At 59.7% G+C, this 21,017-nt stretch overlaps 1 protein-coding gene across 25 annotated transcripts in view; it reads left to right on the top strand.

Moving 5' to 3' along the window:
• The window catches only part of CACNA1G (calcium voltage-gated channel subunit alpha1 G), a 61,706-nt gene that overhangs the window by 39,208 nt on the left and 1,481 nt on the right, over window positions 1-21,017 (top strand). For 4 of the 25 annotated variants that reach the window (XM_032428567.1, XM_032428568.1, XM_032428575.1 and 1 more), the window contains 16 exons: window positions 462-530; window positions 678-862; window positions 1,740-1,866; window positions 3,469-3,594; window positions 4,057-4,146; window positions 4,830-5,022; window positions 6,918-6,971; window positions 11,992-12,143; window positions 12,913-13,022; window positions 13,671-13,804; window positions 14,034-14,104; window positions 14,243-14,321; window positions 14,416-14,537; window positions 14,726-15,079; window positions 19,817-19,994; window positions 20,295-20,464. In XM_032428567.1, coding sequence (XP_032284458.1) covers window positions 462-530; window positions 678-862; window positions 1,740-1,866; window positions 3,469-3,594; window positions 4,057-4,146; window positions 4,830-5,022; window positions 6,918-6,971; window positions 11,992-12,143; window positions 12,913-13,022; window positions 13,671-13,804; window positions 14,034-14,104; window positions 14,243-14,321; window positions 14,416-14,537; window positions 14,726-15,079; window positions 19,817-19,994; window positions 20,295-20,464 — 2,214 coding nt within the window. Of the gene's footprint in view, window positions 1-461; window positions 531-677; window positions 863-1,739; window positions 1,867-3,468; window positions 3,595-4,056; window positions 4,147-4,829; window positions 5,044-6,917; window positions 6,972-11,991; window positions 12,144-12,912; window positions 13,023-13,670; window positions 13,805-14,033; window positions 14,105-14,242; window positions 14,322-14,415; window positions 14,538-14,725; window positions 15,080-15,767; window positions 15,912-17,897; window positions 18,033-19,816; window positions 19,995-20,294; window positions 20,465-21,017 lie in introns of those variants that run through there. The other 21 variants (XM_032428565.1, XM_032428566.1, XM_032428572.1 and 18 more) reach the window with 12 other exon arrangements.

Genomic DNA, 21,017 nt, shown 5'->3' on the forward strand with positions numbered 1-21,017 from the left:
CAGGCCCCTTGCTTGCCCTGTGGCTCCATTTCTGGGCCACACAGAGGGAAAGCAGGTACGGGGAGAAGGGCGGAGAGTAGGATGAGGGGGGTCAGAGGTCAAGGTAAACCCTGCTCCAGTTTGGAGGGTCTCTGAGATATGGGGCTCAGATGACAGCACTGTTGGGGGGAACGTTTCTCCTTCCAGGCCATTCGGGGGGCGGGAGGCAGTGCTGTTCAGACTGTCCACAGAGCTGCAAGTGAGTCAGGGGGCCTGGTGCTTGCTGTGTGTGTGCGCGTGTGTGAGAGAGAGAGGGAGAGGGAGAGGTCTGGGGAGAAGAGGTTGTCTGCCTTGTTGGGGAAGGTGGGGGCCGTTTTCCTGAGTCAAATGTTGGAGGCAATTCCTGGCTTCTGTATGCAGAGCAGCCCTGGCCCACGAAGGGGGGGTCCTAGTGGGCGAGACCTGCTTGCTGTCTCTTGCAGGAACGCATCTTCCTGACCCTCTCCAATTACATCTTTACTGCAGTCTTTCTGGCAGAGATGACCGTGAAGGTGATGGGGGGTCGGTGTTGCTTTGGGGCTCCCTGGTTCCTGGCACGGGCGGGGGGGCAAGGGGTTGGAGAGATTGACCACAGTCGGAGGACGGGGCTGGGGACCGCAGGGAGGCGGCGGCGACAGTGATGCAGCGGGCGTCCCCAGGTGGTAGCGCTGGGCTGGTGCTTCGGGGAGCAGGCGTACCTGCGTAGCAGCTGGAACATTCTCGACGGGCTGCTGGTGCTCATCTCCATCATCGACATCCTGGTGTCCATGGTCTCCGACAGCGGCACCAAGATCCTGGGCATGTTGAGGGTGCTGCGGCTACTGCGGACACTGCGCCCACTCAGGTGTGCCCCCAGCCCGGCGCCCCCCTCAGGGACAGCACCAACAACCCCGCAGGGGAACGAGAGCCCCACGAGCCCCTGCTTCCCGCCTGTGACCCCCACAGGGAGCCCTGGCATCGCTTGGCTTGAACCATGGCCCTAGGAGTTTCCCTCCTTGAGCACGCCCCCAGCGTGACCCTCCCCACAGGACAGACGGCTCAGGGCTAGCGTGCCCCTGACCTTGGACAGGCCCCGATGTAAGAGGTCACAGGCAGGGCCTTCATATCCTCCAGCTGAAGGTCTCCCTTGGGTGGCACCATTGGGGGTGACCGTCCTCCCTGGTGAAGTAACAGACTCCTTTCCCCACCTTCACACACCTCTCAGGGACCACCCACCAGCTGACCCTGCTAGCAGGGAATCTGCTCTCTCAGGAGACCCTCCCACCATCACTCTCCACCCACCCCCCACTCCCATGTCAGAACTTTCCACGAATGGAGACAATACTGACTGACCCACCCCCTCCCCCTCCTTGCCTGCACCCTCCATGCCCCCTGCAAGTCAGTCTCCCTGTCCCCACGACACACTGCGTCCCTGGGTCCCGCCTCCCTTGAGTTGAGTCCCCACCCCAGCCCCATCAGGTCATACATTGACATCTGGGAGTAGAGGGGGAACATGGGGAGGTGCGGGTGTCTGCATCCCATTTGGAGAGATTGGGGGTGGGAGTCCCCATGGCAGGGATCCCGTGCAAAGAGAAGTGCTCTGCACGTGGAGCCCAGAAAGCCAGAGTCCAGGATGGGGACCAGTGAGCCCAGATCAGTGGGGGAAGGGGGACAGCAGGGCAAGGGACAAGGGAGCTTCCGAGCTGAGGGAACCCCTCTTATTCCCCTCTGTCCCTCCCCAGGGTCATTAGCCGGGCCCAGGGGCTGAAGCTGGTAGTGGAAACGCTGATGTCCTCGCTGAAACCCATCGGCAACATCGTGGTCATCTGTTGTGCCTTCTTCATCATTTTTGGCATCCTAGGGGTGCAGGTTTGTGGGGGATCTGGGGGCCAGGGGGCGGTGGAAACCCGAGGTGTGGCCTTCCTCTTGGGCCTTGGATGTGGAGGCTCGAGCTGCTGCTGCTGTCTTTATTCCAGAAAGGAATAAACAGGGACCCTTCCCTCGAGGCCCTAGGCCTCAAGCGCCTTTGCCTCCGGGGCGTTTTGCAGAAAACTAGGAGCCTAGAAGAGGTCCCTGAAGGGGACGAGGGCCTCAGAGAGGCCGCTGACCTAGGGCAGCTGCAGACTGCTTTTGCTGCCCCCCTCCCACACTGCACTCTGGAGCACAGACGCTGCCCTGGCCCCGGTCTGCTCTGGGGTCCCCACCCCTCCCCCGTGCTTGAGCGGAGCGGGCTGCAGGCCAGGCCTGGGGATCCAGGGTCCAGACAGCTGGGCCAGGTTAGCGGCGAGCTGGCAGGCAGGAGGGTGCAGACCCCAGACGAGGCAGGAAGTGGGGGCTGCTGGGGAAACTGGGCCTCTGGCCCGGGGAGGAAACTGGCTTCGGAGGAGAAAAAGATCAGGAGCCGCCTGCAGGAGTCAGCAGGCGCCCCCAGGAGCCGGGGAGCCCCTCCACCCCAGCCTTCCAGAACCCCCTGGCTCCAGCTGTTTCGGCTTCAGGGTAGACAGCCAACTGTCTGGGCGGCGGCGGCGGCGGCGGCGGGGGAGCTCCCGGGTGGCTACTGCCCCTCCCGTTCCCGTCCTTTGGCTTCCCAGAGTGTCCTCTTTGCCCTGGGGAGAGGGCTGTCCCTGGTTTCCTAGAATTCTCTAGCCCCAGGGACCAGGCTGGTGTACATTTGCCAACGCTGTGTGGTGCGTCTTGGCACACCCAGCGCCCCTTCCGCTTCCTTCATTCCAGCCGGCTTGGATGAGCAGAGGGAACCACTGGGAGCCCAGTCCTGGGCTTTTCCAGTGGACTTAGGTCCATTCTCAGCGGCTTGCCCAGGCCTCCTGGTCCTCCCGGCCCTCCCTTCCCTTCCCCACCCGCAGTCATAGCCTGATCTGTTCCGGGATGAGAGGGAGCTTTCCAGTCAGAAATACCTGAGTTCAAGCCCCTTTTCTGCCACCTACAGGGTATTCAACCTTAGCTGAGTGTGAATTTACTTCTCTGAGCCTCGGTTTTCCTCACCTGTCAAGTGGAGTCGATAATACCTAGGCTGCCCCCACCATTAAACCCGGTCGCTTGGCCTCTCCCCCAGAGTGTCGGATTCAGTGGGTCTAGGGTGGGCCTAAGAGTTTGCATTTCTAGCATGTTCCCAGATGATGCCAATGCTGCTGGTCCAGGGACCCCACTCGGAGAACCACTGGCTTCACCCTTCGTAGAAAACCAGTGAACGTTCCCCCCCACCCCGCACCTCGTCCTTCCCCGACACCTGCCCTGCTGGCCTTTTCTCCTTTTCTCCTTGGGTCTCTCCCAGGAGCCCAGAGGAAGGGGTGCCTGCAGGGGAGGTTCCTGTCTGTGCACCGGGTCCTCCGCCAGGGTGTGCCGGGAGCTCTTGGGCCCCAGAACTTGTGTGGGAGGGGTGGGGCTGGGGAGCTCAGGGCTTCCTGTGGCCACAGCTCACTCGGCTCCGTCTCCCCGCGTGTGCGTATCTAGCTCTTCAAAGGGAAGTTCTTCGTATGCCAAGGCGAGGACACCAGGAACATCACCAACAAGTCTGACTGTGCCGAGGCCAGTTACCGGTGGGTCCGGCACAAGTACAACTTTGACAACCTCGGCCAGGTGAGCTCCACGCTCCAAGGTGGGGGTGGGGGTGGCGGTGGCAGGCATCCGGAGAGGACAAGAGTCCACGCGTCACGATGCGCACAGGGCAACTGACTTGCCAGCATCATCAGCGCCTTCTCTTCTTCGGTGTTCGCAAACACAGAGCCATGTAGAAGATGAAATCGCTCATTCACTTTTGCTTCCCAGACCCGGCCTGGTGTTGCTTTCTGGATTTCCAGGGCTCTGGTGTCCCTTGCTCAGAGGCCTTGATCATCTCCCAGGGCTTCTCTGGCTTCACACGAGCCACGGAGCCCTGGGACAGAGAGCTCTCATAGGGCCCAGAGTGTGACTCGGGCCTGACCTCTGAAGAGCGAGGGTCCCCTGAGGTGCTCTGCCAGGAGGTGCTCTGGGGACAAGTGGTGGTTGGTTTGGCCACACATCCCAGGTTTCAGATGGTTTCTCCTCCTCCCCTCCCCCAAGGCCCTGATGTCCCTGTTCGTGCTGGCCTCCAAGGATGGCTGGGTGGACATCATGTACGACGGGCTGGATGCTGTGGGTGTGGACCAACAGGTAGGGTTGGGGTGGGCAGGATCCACCTTTGGGCTCAGGCCGCTCTAGGCATGATGGGGTGCAGGCCCTGGACAGAAAGAGGGAGGCTGGTTGGCAAAATGCCATCAAAGAGACCTCACCCCTTACAGCAGAGGCTTTGACTGGTCACCTGCGGGCCAAATCCCAGAGTGCTTTATTAGATTGCAACATGTTTACACTTTTTTGAATAGTGACAAACATCTAAAAATTGGTGGATTTCACGCGAAAATGCAGAAATTGGGCCTGTGCAGGATTATGTGTTTTATTAGATTGTAACACGTTTACACTTTTTTGAATAGTAGCAAACATCTAAAAATTGGTGGATTTCACGCGAAAATGCAGAAATTGGGCCTGCACAGGATTAGTCTAAGGATCTGGGAACATAGGGTTTGCCTTCCTTGGGGCAGGAGTTACCTGGAACAAGGAAGCAGCTTCTCCTTTTGGATAGAATACCTACCCCTCTACTTTGCCACAGTCTCCACCCCTCCCTACTGTCTAACACCGAAGCCACATCACTCATTTAGATCACCTGCTGGGGCCCTGTAGCTAACAAAGCCTGCAGACCGCATCTTAATGACACCAGGCTGTGGGGCAGCACCCGAGGCAGCCGGGTGTGACGCATCCTCAGGCTGATGCTTCCCCCTGTGCTTCCTGATCCCCACCAGCCCATCATGAACCACAACCCCTGGATGCTGCTGTACTTCATCTCGTTCCTGCTCATTGTGGCCTTCTTTGTCCTGAACATGTTTGTGGGCGTGGTGGTGGAGAACTTCCACAAGTGTCGGCAGCACCAGGAGGAGGAGGAGGCTCGGCGGCGGGAGGAGAAGCGTCTGCGGAGACTGGAGAAAAAGAGAAGGAGTAAGGAGAAGCAGATGGCTGGTCGGTAGTCTTTCCACATCTCTCTGAGTCGTGCTTGACCTTGGCCTTGTGACTGCAGGGGACCAGGGGCTGGGGCGGGGGGCCGGGAGAGGTGCTCCCACCCGCCTCCTCACCTCCTTCCCCTCAAGAGCATGTCAGCCTTTAGAGCACGCATGAAGCAGACCAGTTCAGCCCCATGGGGGAGGGGGAGCGACCCCCACCCTGCGGGGCTCCCTGGGTCTCAGCATCATACTCCTCAGAGGATGCCAGGCAGAAGGTGATGCACGACCTCTCCCAGCTAGCCTCTCAGAGGAGCCCCATGGGATGAGAATCCTGCTACTTTGCCGCCTGCCGGTGTCCAGAGACCCAGGAACTGGCCCAGGCGCCAGACTCGCTTGCTCCTGGGTTGGGGAGCAAGCACCTCGAACCTGTGCCTGCCTAGGGTCTATAGTTGCAGAACCGACAAATGGACAATGTGTGAGAGAACCCCAGACCCACTCTCTCTCCCTATCTCCAGCAAAAGCCCATGGCTTCCTGGTTCCTGGTTGTCTTTTTTTTTTTTTTTTTGCCAAGCCGGGGTGGGGAAAAATCTCTCAGGGAAGGTGTGAGGTTATAGGAATTCTAAGCTCACGACTCTCTGGCCTTAGACCCTTCAGCCCCCTCACCTGGGATCTCCAACATCTCTTGGCGTTGGTTGGGGGAGGCCCCCTCCCATCCCTCCTCATGCTCTTAGGCCAGGGGTAGGCCAAGACTAAGGGAAAAGACACAGATTCCAGGAAGAATTCAAGAGAAGGAACAGGCGCGGGAGCCCCTTTGTTTCTCCAGGTGTGTCTGCACCTGTCTCCCCGTCTTCGGGTCCCTGTCCGTCTGTCTGGTACTCCATAATCTCTGCGACTCTCCCTCAGTCACGGCCCACGTCTCGCTGAGTATCTTTGTGCGTGGGTTTCTCTAAGGCTTTGTGTGTCTGTCTCTGTCTGGTCCACGGGGTTCCCTTCTCTCTGCCCTTTCAAAAACCGTCTTCCTCACGCCAATAAGATGTGTGCAGTGCTCTGAGTTTTCCCTTTGGTTTGTTGAAATGTGAGTACCAACAAAAGGGTTAGCGGGCGCGGTGCCCCTCCCTCCGCTCTGCCCCTGGCCCTTTCTCCTGCTACCTGTGGGGGGCACCTGGAGCGAGGGGAGGGGGCGGGGAGGGGCTGGGGCTGGTGGAGGGGGGACAGACCCAGAGCTCCCTGTGCCGGGGGAGGTGGGGCAGGACCTCAGGACCCATGGCGATGGCGAGGAGATACTGACCTCTGGGCAGTGGTGGGTGGTGCAGTTCTCCACGTCCCACATCCTCAACGCCCATGCCCCACGCCCCCTGCTTGACTCTGGGGTAGGGGCCCCATCTGGGCTCTCCCAGTGGATGTCTGAAGCTGAGCAGGTGCACCACCCCCAGCAGCCACGCCAGCACCCCAGCTCCATCCGCCCCGCCCCTCCTTGCAGTCTGCCTTCTCAGTGGCAGGACCTCTCCAGGTGGAATTCTTTTGGCAGGAGGCACTTGTGGCCCTGCCTGACCAGCTGGCTCCCTTCTGGGGTCTGGAGCTATCTCAGGTGCTGCCCAGACCGAGGCGTGGGTAGGAGTGGACATCTGTTCTGATGACAGGCTGCCTGCCCCTCCCTATGACTCCGTCTCCCTGCCCTGTGACCCTGAGGAGCTGGCCCAATGGCTCATCTTCCTCAAGTGCCCTGGGCCTGGAGTTTGGGGCTGGACATTCAGGACCAGCCACCCGTGCTCGGGGCATCCCATTTATAGGTGGAGCGAGGGTTGGAGCCAAGGGGGAGCAAGCTGCTTAGAGGGGGCCCTGCCCAGCCCACCTGGTCCGGCCAGTGACCAATGTCGTGTTTCGTTCTTTTAGATCTAATGCTGGACGATGTAATTGCTTCCGGCAGCTCATCCAGCGCGGCGCCAGGTACTGCGTCTGGGGTTGTGGGTTCCAGGGCGAGGCCCGGGGGCAGTCAGGCCCTACCTGCCCCCAGGCCCGCCTCATGCGTGCCGCGATGTCCTCTTTGCTCCCCCCTCCTTGGCTCATTGATTCCATCCTCTTGGGGTGAGGGAGTGAGGGTCCCTGGGGCGCCGGGCTCTGCGTCATCCTCTAGGCCTGTGCTACGCCGGACTGGAAGGGGACGGTCTTGCACGTTCCTTCCTCCCACACCTCTTGGAGGACGCACCTTCTCCCTGCAGGGCTTCCAAGGGCCCAGCTGCCCAGCCCCCTGCAGCCCGTTCCCACTCCTGCTCCTCCCCCGTGTCACACCGTTCGATTGTTAGAGCTGCAAATCTCTCCCGTCTCCTTTTGTCTGAAGGGGAGACTTTGATCCAAGCAAGCGGGATGAGAGGAGCAGAGAGGGAAAGGATTTGTTTTAAAAATGTAACAATGAATAATTGAACAGACTCATTAATAGTCAAGTAATCGCGGTGGCCACGTCATCGCTACAAACAGCAGGATTGGGAATCGAAGGCCTGAGTTAGCTGCAAGCTTCTCCCCCCAGAAAGCCAAAGGTTCAGGGGTGAGTTGGGTCCTTGTCTTTGAGAGCCGTGTCCCTGGGAAGGCTCTGGTCCTGCTTGTCCTCCCCTGGTCTTCAGGCCACTGCTCCCCCAACACGGCCCCCAGGCAGAGGGTCAGAGGCTCAGGGGAGCCTGGGACAGGGCTGCAGGGCCTCGTTCCACCCTCTGATGTCTTTGCCCAGTGGTTCCCAATCTGTTCATCCCCAAGGGCTCCCCTTATCGTCTCCTCCAGCAGACCCCATGTTCTAAGAGCCTGCCTTTGAAGTTAGGTGCACCTCAGTAATGACTTTGTTTCACTGCTTTTGCCAATCAAAGGCACATCTAATTGCTCACCAGAGCTTCTGAGCTGCGGAAGGTTTCTCACGGAACGATAGCAAAGAAAGACCCTCTTGCCATTAAGCTGGTCTGTGGGGTCTTAACATGGGCCTAGGTATGAGTTCTTTTAAGCTTTTAGAAGTATTGAAAAGGACATAAGGACCCCCATGTGGCTGCCTTCTTGGGCTGCGGAGGACTTGGGACTTCAGGCTGGGAACCACTAGGCTGCACCTTTCCCCACTATTCTGCACTCCCCCAGAAGCCAGACTCTGGCAGACGCTGCCCTCTAGGTGTTGGGCTGCCTGATCTGTGAGGGCTCAGGGTATCCCTGAGCCTTGATTTGGGAGGCCATCCCTGAGGATTGATGTCTTCTGTCTCCATGGTGCCGAGCTCTGGTGTTTGGCACTGAGAGACCATCTATCTGTCTGGGGGTTCAGGAGGCTCCGGCAGGTTCGTGTCTGTCTTGCCTGGGTCCCACGTCTCTGTGTCAGGCTGTACACAAATTCCTGATGTGTTGGGGGGAGGGGAGGGGAGGAGGAAGTAGCTTCAGCTTTTCCCTTATAGGGTCACCTGATCTGAAGACTGGAGTGTCCACACTTGCTCATTTATCCCGATACCACCCTAGCATAGGACTAGTCCAAAGAAGCTTCTCCACCAGGAATTAACACACTCAGGTCCTCTTGGCCCCAAGGTCTCCTCCCAAGACACCCACTCAATGCCCCACATCTGTGTTATCCTCACGCTGCACCCCCATTCTGGGCACATTCCACCATGCTCCCGTTGGCACCTACAGGCACGTCCCCTGATGACAATAGTGTGTCTTACCTTTCCAGCTGGTGATGAAGACTCAGAGACCCCTCGCAAGGGCTCGGACCACTCCCAGACCCCTCTTTCCCAAACCTGGTGCTCTGTGTGGTCTCTAGTAGAGCTTTTCACACTGCTGTGTGCCTAAGAACCACCTGAAGAACATAGTAAAACACAGATTCCTGAGCACCGCCCTAGAAATTCTCCTGGAGTGCTCTAGGGGAGGACCTGAACATCTGCATTTCCAATCCGTTGCCATGGGATGGCGATGATGATGCGTGGTCTACCCAGCTGTGTGATGGGTATGAAGTCGCACCCCCTAGTCTGGGGCAGCTAGAATGAACCCCCCATCCCCACCCCGTGCACCACACTTCCTGGCCAGCTCTACTCCCACTCGGTGCTGCTCCCAGAGGAGGGGGCCAGCCAGACCCCCGGGAAAGAGAGAAGGAAAGACTCACTGATTATCAGGGAAATGGGCCTGACAGGACACCTGGGTCCAGCCCAGCTTCCAGGCGAAGGGAGGGACCGGGGTCACTGACTGACATCCACTGCGCTCCTGTCGGCCCCCTGTGGCGCTTACGTCCCCTCACCCTCTGTCATTCCACCGGGACCCCGTGATCAGGCCTGGCCACGGCAGCTGAAGGTGTGGCCTCTGCCAAGGGGGCCTGCGTCCCTGGGAGCGACCCCTGCCTTCCGCCTATTCCTTGCCACTCTTCTTTGCAAACCCTCTGCCCTGGCTGTGCCTTGGGCTCCACTAACTGCCTGCGCCTGTTGTCCTCACTCACAGCCATGCGGTCCCTGCTCCTCTCCTGGCTCCTGCCCTTGCTGGGGGCTGGGCAGTCCTGGGGGCGCCCCTCCCCCGACTCTCCAGCTCAGCCCAAGGCAGCTCCTACTGGTGGGCGGCGGGAAGATGGGCTATGGCCGGAGCCCTCGGAGGAGCAGCCCCGTCCAAGGCTACTCCGGGAGGTCTCGACTTCTCTGAGCTAAGGGGCTTGCCTGGAGAACCCAGGCCTGGGGAGCCACAGCGGGGTGGCATCATCCAAAGCCTAAGAGCGAGAGCCTTTGGGAAAATTCTCCGAAGGGCCCCTCTGGGGCAAGGCCGCAAGTCCTCGTGTCTAAACCCACCAGGCGGCTGGCGGGAGATGCGGGTGGGAGTTCCGGTCCTGGCTCCATCCCGGCCTCACAACGTGCGGACAAGTCCCTTGTGCGGGGCCTCGTTCCCTCCCTGCGTGAAACAAAGGGGTTGACCAAGGGCATGCCGATCAGACTGGCCCTGGGATCCTTGGGATTTCTGGCAGCCTCGGCACCCGCTGGTCTGGGGTGGGGGCCGGGGCAGGAGGGGCAGACCTCAGGGGCCCGGCACCTGTCACTCTGAGCAACATGCCCTGCCTCTGCCCTGTCGCCCCCTTTGCTCCGGGCTGCCTGGAGGAGGGTCGCAGGCTAATCCCAGCCCGCCTGCCCTCAGACAGCTAGAGCGAGGCCAGAAGACAGAGGTGGCAGCAGCAGCTCCCTTTGGCCTGGGGCTGCCTACGTAGTCAGACTAGGGGGACAGGGAAGGGGGGGGCTCTCCCCACCCCTCCTCTGCATTATCTCAGCTAATAACGGGGCTAATAAGGAACCACTTTTTCTAACCTAATTGTATTCAAGCATTTTAGTTAATTCTCCATTCATATTTTAGCATAATGAGATCGGGTGCTCTCGGCACTTACGGAGATTAATGCAGAGACAATGTTCAGCTGCTAAGGCAACGCAGGGTGACTAGCGCCCTCTGGCTCTCGTGGGTACTGAAGGAAGGAAGGAAGAGGCCCGCTCGCCTGGTCCGCCCTCCACAATCGCAGTGTGGATGACCCGTGGCCTCATGTCCCCTTTCCCGAGCCTCTCTACCTGCCCCTGCCCTGGGGAGCAGAGGGCCATCTGAGCTAACAAAGCCAGAGTTGGCTGGCCCATCTCTGAAAACAAAATGATGGCCTAACGCAGTCTATGGTTGCACCAGAACATTCGGGACTTTCTGCCTCTTGGTTATCCATACCTCAAGGCCGATGCTGGAGAGGGGCATCTGGTGAGCCTGCACATGCAGTTCTTGGGCGCTCTTCTTCCTTCGGCCTTCGGTGGGGGCCCACCCCAGGCCACTCCCTGCCTCAGTTTACCTCTCTGTTCCATAGTCCTCTGCATGGGGAAGGACACTTATCTCTGAGCTGGCCTGGACCCGAAGCTTCCTGCTGCCCCTGAGCCAGCCACTGCTGGCACGGACCTCAGAGGCGGCAGCCCTTGCTGGCTGGCTTCTGCCCTAGACTTTCCGAGGGAGAAGGGCTGTCTGGGACCTGAGGCTGCCCCAAGCCTCCCCATGGGGAACCTCTTCTTTCTTTGTGGCAATCTGTCAACCGCCTCCAGTTGACATCCATCCCCAACTTGGCCTGGCCTTTCCTCAGCACCCGGAGGAGGGGCCCCCTGCCCTCTCCTGCCCCCAGATTCATTCTGCCTGCTTAGCAGCCCAACCTTCTGGCCCCATGATTTTATAACTAAGTGGTTCACTAATTACAAGAGAAATATGCCTCTGACAGATCTCAGACAGTGCTTCCAGCCCAGCCTGTAGTCTGACGCCGCCCTGACATCCAGGAGCAGGCGGGGCATGGCCTCATTAGAAACTGGGTGAGTCCTTCAGGTGGAGCCCCCCACCCAGATGAATCTGGGAAGCGCAGAGCCCTGTGGCCTCCCCTCTGCAGCCCGCCTCCCCCACCCCATGAGGGCCTTCCAGAGGCCCTCAGGGTGGGTCAGTGCGGCCAGCCAAGAAGATGTCCAATTTCCAATCTCCGGTGTTATCCCCAAATCCCAGCTCTGGGTAATCTGCTCTGCTCCCCCCGAGGGGCTGAGCGTGGTAAAGGAGCAAGGACCTTTGCCTCTCTGTTGGTGGAGCTTCCTCTGAGCCTGTAAGACCGGCTGTTTTCCATCTTATTGATCTGGCCTTACGGCGGGACACCAAGTCAAGGGCATTATGAGGGGCTGGTGGATTTTGGAGGCTGCCTCGGGGACGGGGCTCACCTGGTGTCTAATGTGGGTGGGGAGCTCTGCATGTCCTGACCCCTTCTGCACCCAACTGTAGCCAGTAGAACAGACGCTTGGAGGGCAGACGCCGAGGGAGCCCCCCGGCCCCCCCCGAGAAAGGCAGTGTGTGGAGGGCAAGGATGCGGAGGACTCTGGAATGTTGCGGCTCTGGCGTTAGAGGCTGGCGGCTGTGAGGGACTCGGGTGGCGGGGGCGCCGTGGGGCAGGGGCCCGATGGGTGCTCTGCTCTCCCCCCTGCCCCACCAGAGGCCCAGTGCAAGCCCTACTACTCAGACTACTCCCGCTTCCGGCTCCTCGTCCACCACTTGTGTACCAGCCATTATCTGGACCTCTTCATCACGGGTGTCATTGGGCTGAATGTGGTCACCATGGCCATGGAACACTACCAGCAGCCCCAGGTAGGAGCGAGTGACCGGACCTCCGGGCCCTGCGTCCAGCCGTGGGCCTGCAGGGTGAAGCTAACCTCCCCTATGCTGGGGTCCCTTGGGCAACTCCTGGACACCCTACAGGAGTTCCTTGTGCACACCTGGCAGCGACTCTTGGAAGTGGGTATCATCTTGGCTTTATGGATGAGGACGCTGAGGCTCAGAGAGGTTCCATGACTAGACCAAAGTCATATAGCTAGGAAGTGCAGGACCTGACTTCTTCACCCAGCAAATATTTATTGAGTGCCTGCCATGGGCTTCTTTACCCTTTGAGGGTAAAGAAGGCAGACCAGTGAAGACCAGTGTCTGCCCTTTCAGGGTTACGACTCTAGTGAATGTCCAGCTCCAAACTCACCAACGATCTTGCCGCTCCTCAGATCAGCCACCGTCAGCTGTCTTCCAGCCCTCAGGCTCCCCATCTGTAAAATGGGGATGTTGAATTAGTAATGCACAAGGCCCTTTCCGGGCTCTAGTCTTCTGTGCCTTCCAGCACATTCTCATGGGGTCTCCTCCCCATCCCTCAAGGAGAGAGATCCTTTAGCACAAAGTTCGGATCACGCCTAAGGACCCTCTTCTATCCTGGTGTGGTGACCAATGGTCGACCATCATGGCAGGGACAGAAAAGAAAGGTCCCCTTAGACTCCCCTGTCTCCCAGATCCGGAATTGTGATGGAGGGGGAGGGGCAGGCATCCCCCCTGGGCCTTAGGAGACCCTGCATAGACTGCCCCCTATCCCTGCCAGATCCTGGATGAGGCCTTGAAGATCTGCAACTACATCTTCACTGTCATCTTTGTCTTGGAGTCAGTTTTTAAACTCGTGGCCTTTGGCTTCCGTCGGTTCTTCCAGGACAGGTAACAGAGAGCGGTGGGGTGTGGGAGAGTGGGGGAAAGGACATGTCTCCCAGGGAAATGCTGAAAAACCTTTCTGGACTCCTGAGGTACAGCCTCCACTCTAGGACCCACCGAGGGATGATAGCAAGGGGGAGTGGGGGGGGGCATCCAGGGCCTGGGGGAACACAGGCAGCTGGAAATCGATGTGGCCCAGACTGGGGCTTAAGAGCACAGAGCCTGGAGCCAGACTGCCTGGACCAGATTCAGATCCTGGCGCCACCACTTAGAAGCTGGTGACCTAGGGTAAGTTACTCAACTTCTCTGTATGTTGGTTTCCTTATCTATAAAAGGAGAAACAATACTGTGAAGATTATGAGTTCTTATTTGTAAAGCCTTTAAAACAGTGCTTGGCACCTAGTAAACAGCATATAAGTGCCAAATTTAAAAAAAAAAAAAAAAAGAATGAATACAAATGAAAAGCAGAGGTCCTTGAGCTCAAGTCTTAGTCCGACCTGTGCCTTTGTGACCCGAGTCAAGCCATGCCTTCTCCACAGGATGGAGAGGCGGGACTGGCTGACCTCCACCCTCCTTTCTGTAGTCACTTGGGTAGCCACGCCTGCCCCCTCTTCTGCGGTGCTCCCCCCTCAGGGAGCTGTGTCCTCTTTCCAGGTGGAACCAGCTGGACTTGGCCATCGTGCTGCTATCCATCATGGGCATCACGCTGGAGGAGATCGAGGTCAATGCCTCGCTGCCCATCAACCCCACCATCATCCGCATCATGAGGGTGCTGCGCATTGCCCGAGGTCAGTGCCCGGCTACTCGCCTACCACCCACCTGCCCAGGGTGACTGGCCCAGGGGGGATACGGCTGGGGGTGGCTCTGTGGCTGGCCAGGGACTTCATGCGTGTGTGTTCCCATGGGTCTCTCTCCCGGCCCCAGCCTCTGCCAAAGGGGAGGGCTGCCGGCTGGGCCGAGGGCAGGGGTGGAGCTGGCGGAGTGGGGGGCGGCTCACCGCTCTGTCCTGTTCTGCAGTGCTAAAGCTACTGAAGATGGCTGTGGGCATGCGGGCGCTGCTGGACACGGTCATGCAGGCCCTGCCCCAGGTAGCTGGAGGGGGTGTGGGGGGGAGGGGCCCTCTTGGGGGGAGGGGGTGCTTTCCGAAGGGACGGGCAGTAGGGAGCTCAGGGAAGCTGGCTGGGAGACCCAGTGGCACCTTTCCCATTTCTTTTCCTCTCTTCCAGGTGGGGAACCTGGGACTTCTCTTCATGTTGTTGTTTTTCATCTTTGCAGCTCTGGGTGTGGAGCTCTTTGGAGACCTGGGTGAGTTGGGGTGGGGAGGGTAGAGGAGCCAGGGCTGGAGGCCCAGGGGCTCCCGCACTAACTCGGGCCTCTCTCTCCTGCCCTCCTCCTCTAGAGTGTGATGAGACGCACCCCTGCGAGGGCCTGGGCCGGCATGCCACCTTTCGGAACTTTGGCATGGCCTTCCTGACCCTCTTCCGAGTCTCCACGGGTGACAACTGGAATGGCATCATGAAGGTGAGCACCCACAGCCACGGGGGCCCTGCCAGGGCTGGCCCTGGCCCCGGGGAGGCAGTCCCACTCCTTGAGCCCAGATTCCTGAGCAAGATGAGTGGCCATGAATAAAAGCAGGGAATTCCCCTATGCAGGAACACTCCAGAACTCCCGCTCCCCGGGACAGTGTGTAATGCTTTCGCTGCCCGCAGGACACCCTCCGGGACTGTGACCAGGAGTCCACCTGCTACAATACGGTCATCTCCCCCATCTACTTTGTGTCCTTCGTGCTGACGGCCCAGTTTGTGCTGGTCAACGTGGTGATCGCTGTGCTGATGAAGCACCTGGAGGAAAGCAACAAGGAGGCCAAAGAGGAGGCTGAGCTGGAGGCTGAGCTGGAGCTGGAGATGAAGACGCTTAGCCCACAGCCCCGCTCGCCGCTGGGCAGCCCCTTCCTCTGGCCTGGGGTCGAGGGCCCCGACAGCCCCGACAGCCCCAAGCCTGGGGTCCCGCACACTGCGGCCCACACTGGAGCGGCCTCGCGCTTCTCCCTGGAGCACCCCACGGTGAGCAGATGGCCACCCCTGCCGAGAGGGCCATGGGACCTGTGGCCAGTGGCTGGGTGGGTGGTGGACAGGGAGCGGGCAGCGTGGCAGACCCCAGGGCCCCACCCGGATCCTTCTGCCCCTCCTGCCTGGATGCTGAGGGGTAAGCGGTCCCCCGCCCGTCCCCAGAGAGGCTGCCCGCCCTCGCAGCACAGGGCCACCCCAGCAAGCCACGGGCACGTGTGCTGGCTCGTCCACGCCCTGCGCCTCCAGCCCAGTCGGCCTCCCCGTCTTGGCTCTTAGGTTCAAGGCTAAGTTTTCTGTTTCCTTCCTGTTTCTTTCTTACCCTTGCCCGATTACCAAACCTCTTTCCTTCCCACCCTTCAACCTGCCTGATTCCATCTCTCAATCCTTTCCTTACCTTCGTTTTCCCTCTCCCTCTCTCCCTGTGAGCTCTTCTCATCTCTGGCTCCCATTCTCCTCCCTCCCACACCTCTGTCTCCTCTGTCCTATCCCCTCTTCCTTCTCCTGTGTCTTTGTTGCTGGTGGGTGTGTGTGTGCGCACCTATGTGTGTGCATGTGACCTCCTCCTCTCTCTCCCTCTGTGTCTCTTTGTCAATCCCCCGCCACTACGACACTTCCCCCCGTTGCCCCTCTGAACCCCGCTCCCCTGACTCTCCGGCTCCCCTCCTGGGCTGGTCCTCCCCAGGACAGACAGCTGTTTGACACCATATCCCTGCTGATCCAGGGCTCCCTGGAAGGGGAGCTGAAGCTGATGGACGAGCTGGCAGGCCCTGGGGGCCAGCCCTCTGCCTTCCCTCCCGCCCGCAGCCCGGGCGGCTCCGACCCACAGGTTACTGTGCCCCGTGCTGTGCCGGGCTGTGCCATGCTGCGCCGCGCTTCTGGGGAGGCGGGGGGTGTTTCCTGCCCACTGGGTCGCTGGAGAAAGAACAGCCTTAGGGCCTCAGTTGAGCTTTGGGCTTGGCAGGAGGCAGCCGGGGGTTCTTACAAGCTGAGATTAACCCTTGGAACACATACTTGGAAGGTAGGGACACTGAGATTGCACTTCCAGGCGAGAAGGACGAATGGAGGAGGGGCTTACAGAGGGCGTTTGTCAGAAAGAACCTGGACAAAAAGAGGAGGGGGCAGAAGACAAGTTGGCAGTGGGAACTTAGTGGGTGGAGGGAGTGAGGTGCTAAATCCAGGGGAGAAGGGCTTTTGGGGATAGTGCAGGTGTCCAGGGGACCCGTGGAGGGCTATGTCTTAGGCCACCGTCTGCTTCTTCCCTCTGTCCAGCGCCCATCCCCAAAACCTCTGTTTGGTGGCTTTTTTAGCCATGGAGCCCGTTAGACATGATGAGTGCCCTCAGTAGCCAGTGCTTTCTGACCTGGTCATGGGAGGAAATGGAAGGTTCCAGCTGAGAGTGGATTCTGGGGACCTCGCTGTGAAATAAGACCAGGTGTCCCCCATAAGCCCAGTCTCTTTCCACAGCTCTGCGTGTTTTTCTTTCCCAGTCCCATCTAAACACGGCTCTTCGGCTTCCTGGGGTTCTCCTACCCACCTCTTCCCCCCTTGTGGCCCCTTCCGTTTGGCAGAGCGCCCTGTCATCTCTCCTGGGTCAGGCGCTGCAGGGAAGCCCCCGGTAGGCCTGGAGTGGAGGCAAGAAAACAGGTGTTAGTGGGAGATAGAAAAGCCTGGTGTTCCACAGGCCCTGTTGGGTGGAGGGGAAGGAAGGCAGCTTCCCAGGACCTGGGACACCTGTAGCCTGTTCCAAAGAAATAGACAGTTATCCTCACATAGGAAGGGACCCTGCCTCTAGGGTCCCTGACCTCTTGAATCCCCTCTTGGAATTCAGTCTCAGATGGGCTGTAGGGACTTCAACCTGGCAATGACCTAGAATGATCTGTGAGAGAGCACATCCCTTCCCGAGGCCTCCCATCCTGAAGGAGGCTCATGGCGGTGGGGTGGGGGGGGAGAGGGGGAGGTGCAGGGAGAGAAGAGGACATGATGGGCTGATCAGGCAGATGGCTCATCTGGGAGGGATGGCCCTCCCCTTCCCCAGGGTGCTGTAGGCACTGAAATCCCCCCCGCAGATCCCTGGTGAGCCAGCCAGTTTGCGTGGCGGCCCACCCCAGTGCACTCAATTCAGAATGGCGGCAGGAGGAGAGCATCTCCCAGAACCCAAGCTAAAGAGGGCGGGCAAGCTGCCGGCAGGCGGAGGAGGGCCCAGGAGGGGAGAAGCCAGAATCTGGGGGCAGGCCAAGTCCTGCCAGGCTTTTGGAAGCAGACAGAATAAGCAGAAAACAGTCATCAGATTGGCAGCTTTGTCCCCAGCGCCCCCCACGCTGCTCTGTCTGTGCCGAGAGTAGAGAGGTGCTTTGCTGGCCTTTCTTCATTTTTTTTTTTTCCTGGTCTCATCTTTCTGAGAGTTGAAAGCCCTCCCTGCTCCCCGCTTCCTCCCTGGGTGGTGGTAGTGTGGGAGGGGGCCATTCAGGTTCCTGGGGTATCTTTAGAATAAGTTTCTGCTTCTCCTGCTTTGTCGGGGCTCGGGGTTCGGGGTTCGCTCTCTTTGGCGCCTGCCACAGCCTCTCGGATCAGAGGAGGGGCTTGAAGGGGGGGGAGGTGTTGTCAGTTGACTTGGGAGAGGGGTGGGGAGAGAGAAGAGAGGCCTTTTCCCCCGTGCTTCTGCTTCGTGGAAAGGAGGAAAGGGGGGCTCTGTGTGTGCGCGTGCGCGCGCGCGCATGTGTGTGTGTGCGTGTGTGTGTGTGTGTGTGCATGCACGCGCAAGTGTGTGCGCTGTCCTGGTTTCTTATGCCTGATCATCTCTCTCCCTGTCTAGATCCCTCTAGCTGAGATGGAGGCTCTGTCTCTGACGTCAGAGATTGTGTCTGAACCGTCCTGCTCTCTAGCTCTGACGGATGACTCTTTGCCTGATGACACTCACACACTCTTACTTAGTGCCCTGGAGAGCAATGTACTTACACATGGCCCCTTACTGCTCCCCCAGCCTCCCCAGGGGCTGGGCTGGCTGCAGGGCTCCAGATCCCTCCCCTCCCCTCTCTCTCTCTCTCTCTCTCTGCCACCAGGCCCCACCCAGAGGCATCCCAGAGCAAGCGCGCTCCGTGCCCCAGGCATCCCTAGGTCTTTCCAGTTCCCCACTGTGGACAAAGAAATTAGATGAGATTAAACTGGGGCCTCAAGGGCCCAGGGGCACAGTTGTGAAAGAGTTAACCTAGACATCCAGGAGTAACACAGCCCAAAACAGAGGTGGCATTAGGCAGCTAGCTAACCAAGGGGCCTGCCTGGATGCGGAGTCAGTCTCTGTATTTGGAGCCTGTGCAAGCCAGCCCTTCCCCTCCCCGCTGCCCTCCCTCCCCCCTCCTCGCCACATGAGCCATCCCCCCCTCCTCCTGGTGGGTGAAACCTCCATCTCTGCTGCTACCAACCAGCCCTTCTGCCTGGGGAGCTGTCCCTGTCTCCTCCGTCGCTGTCCCTGCGTGTCTCCATGTCCTGGGGGGGGGTCTTTGTGTTTGGGACAGCTTCTTCACCCCTGCCCAGCTCCCCTTCCCCTTCCGACTGCGAGCAGCTCCCTCCGCCCTGCCTCCCCCCTCCTCTGATGACTTAAGAGACAGGGGCCCCTTCTTCACAGCAGGACCCAGCTGGGGTCCGGCTTTGACCACAGGTTGGGGGTCCCTAGGGGTCTTGAGGTGGCTGGCAGAAGTGGAGCCTGGGGCTGATAGGGGGAGCAAAGGCTCCAGACTCTTCCAACAGCCCCTACTGGGGCTCCTTAACCGGCTGGGCCTGTGTGGGGACACGACCCCTCCAGCCTCTCTGAGAACTAGGAATGGAGGGTACAGGGGACCCCCCCAAGGAGGAAGGGGGTCACGGGGAGATGGAGAAATCTTTTGGGAACAAACCTTGACTCCCTCCAGCTGGGTGTCAAAGGCCGATTACTGCTTTTCTTTGAAACAAATTCAAAAAACTCACTCCCACCCCAATCTGTCCAGTAAGGGAGGCCCTGAGTCCGTGGTATTCAAGGTATTCAGACCTCGCCTCCCCCACCTCCCATTTGCCACCTGCCAGGGTCATTGAGTAATCAAAAGTGGGGGGAGCCAGGTGGGGGAGCCCGCTGACATTCCCCCGTGGTCACCTGTCACCGAACCCACATTAACTCAGCTCACGCCCAGTGCTGGGCCCCGGCGCTGTCTTAAAGCCCTGGGCAGTGAGGCAGTCTCTGCTCTGTAGGCAGGCCCTGCTCACTGGGTGGGTCCCCCCATTCCCCACCCCAACCCCATAGCCCCAGCACAGGGATACGGGGGTGCTTTTAGCTTTTTGTCCTCTGTGCAGCTTCAGAGCCTCTTAATGGGGCCCCGGGAACCACCTCTTGAACCACCTGCCGGGCTGGGCCTGGGAGCTGCTCTCCCTTTTTTGGACACCTTCTCACTCCTCCACCATCCCCACCAGGAGGCTCCGGGGAAGTGACGCAGTATTGGATAGCTTTCTGGGCAGGGACTCCCCCCACCTGCTTCCTTGCTGTGCTGGAGGGCTCATCCATGTGTCTGCCCCCTTTTCCCCCACCGACTAACTCATCCCATTACCGCCTTGTCGGGGGAGGGGATGGGGCCCGAGCCGGGGGGTGGGGGGGGGGGGGGGGGGGGGGGGGGGGCGGCTTCTGGTTTCTGTTGTCCAGATCTGCCTCAGTTAGCCAATCCGGATGCCCCCTCTTTTTCCTACCTCCTTCCCCTGTTCCTTTTGCAGATGGAGCCCCACCCCGAGGAGATGCCCCTGGCATTGGGACCAGACCTGCTGACCGTACGGAAGTCTGGGGTCAGCCGGACGCACTCCCTGCCCAATGACAGCTACATGTGCCGGGATGGAAGCAGCGCCGAGGGGTCCCTAGGTCGCAGAAGCTGGGGGCTCCCCAAAGCTCAGTCAGGTAGCAGGGCTCAGGCAGGCCGCCTTGGCTCACACAGGGAGACCCCATCCTTGCCTCAGCCCAGTCCTGACCTGCGGGGGAGGGGCACTGAGGCAGTAAGAGAGGTCTCTCCGACCTCCAAGGGACCCCCAGCCCACGAGAGTGGCTTTCAATCCAGGATGAGAGGTCTGTGGGGACAGTAGAGGCCCGGGGGGGGGGGGGAGGGTGGGGGGGGAGGAGAGGGGAGGGGAGGGACTTAGGTGAGAGCCAGACCACTGACCTTCCAGCTCTTCTCTCTCCTCCTGGCCCCTCTGCCCACAGGCTCTGTCTTGTCCGTCCACTCCCAGCCAGCAGACACCAGCTACATCTTGCAGCTTCCCAAAGACACACCCCACCTGCTCCAGCCCCATGGCGCTCCCCCCTGGGGCACCATCCCCAAACTGCCCCCACCAGGCCGCTCCCCTTTGGCTCAGAGACCCCTCAGGCGCCAGGTGAGCAGGTGTGGGGAGGTGGCCCAGGGCCTGGCACGCCTGGCCCCTCTGCTGGGACCCCTAGGCTATTGGTGATGACCAGGTTGCCACGTCCATGCTTCCAGCAAACGTGTATTGCGTGCTGACCATGTGCCAGAGGCAGTTCTAGGTACCGGGGACACAGTCCCGGACAAAGCGGAAGTGGTCTGGGCCCTTTCGGTGTTTACATCCCTCTCCCTTCTTTCCCTGAGGAGGCCTGGAGACCAAGTTGCTTAGGGACGCAGGTCAACTTGGTGGGAGAACCCACGTCTCTGGACTCCCTTTCCCTGGCCCAGAGGCGCCTCCCAGTTATTCTCTGTACTTCTAGACTTAGCTAAGGGACACAAGGCACGTTTTAAGGACCTCCACCTTTGGCCAAGCCCAGGGCCCACCTTCCAAGGGCACAGAGCTGAGGCTCAGGCAGCCAGGGGAGGCTTATCTGTCCCCACAGTGACAGGACCACAGCCCGCGCCCCGTGTGCCCTTATGTGTGATCGTGGCCACATTAGAATCTGCTCAACGCCACACACTTGAGG

The sequence above is a fragment of the Phoca vitulina genome, unplaced genomic scaffold (assembly GCF_004348235.1).
Source record: "Phoca vitulina isolate PV1807 unplaced genomic scaffold, GSC_HSeal_1.0 scaffold40, whole genome shotgun sequence".
In the NCBI taxonomy this organism is placed as follows: Eukaryota; Metazoa; Chordata; class Mammalia; order Carnivora; family Phocidae; genus Phoca; species Phoca vitulina.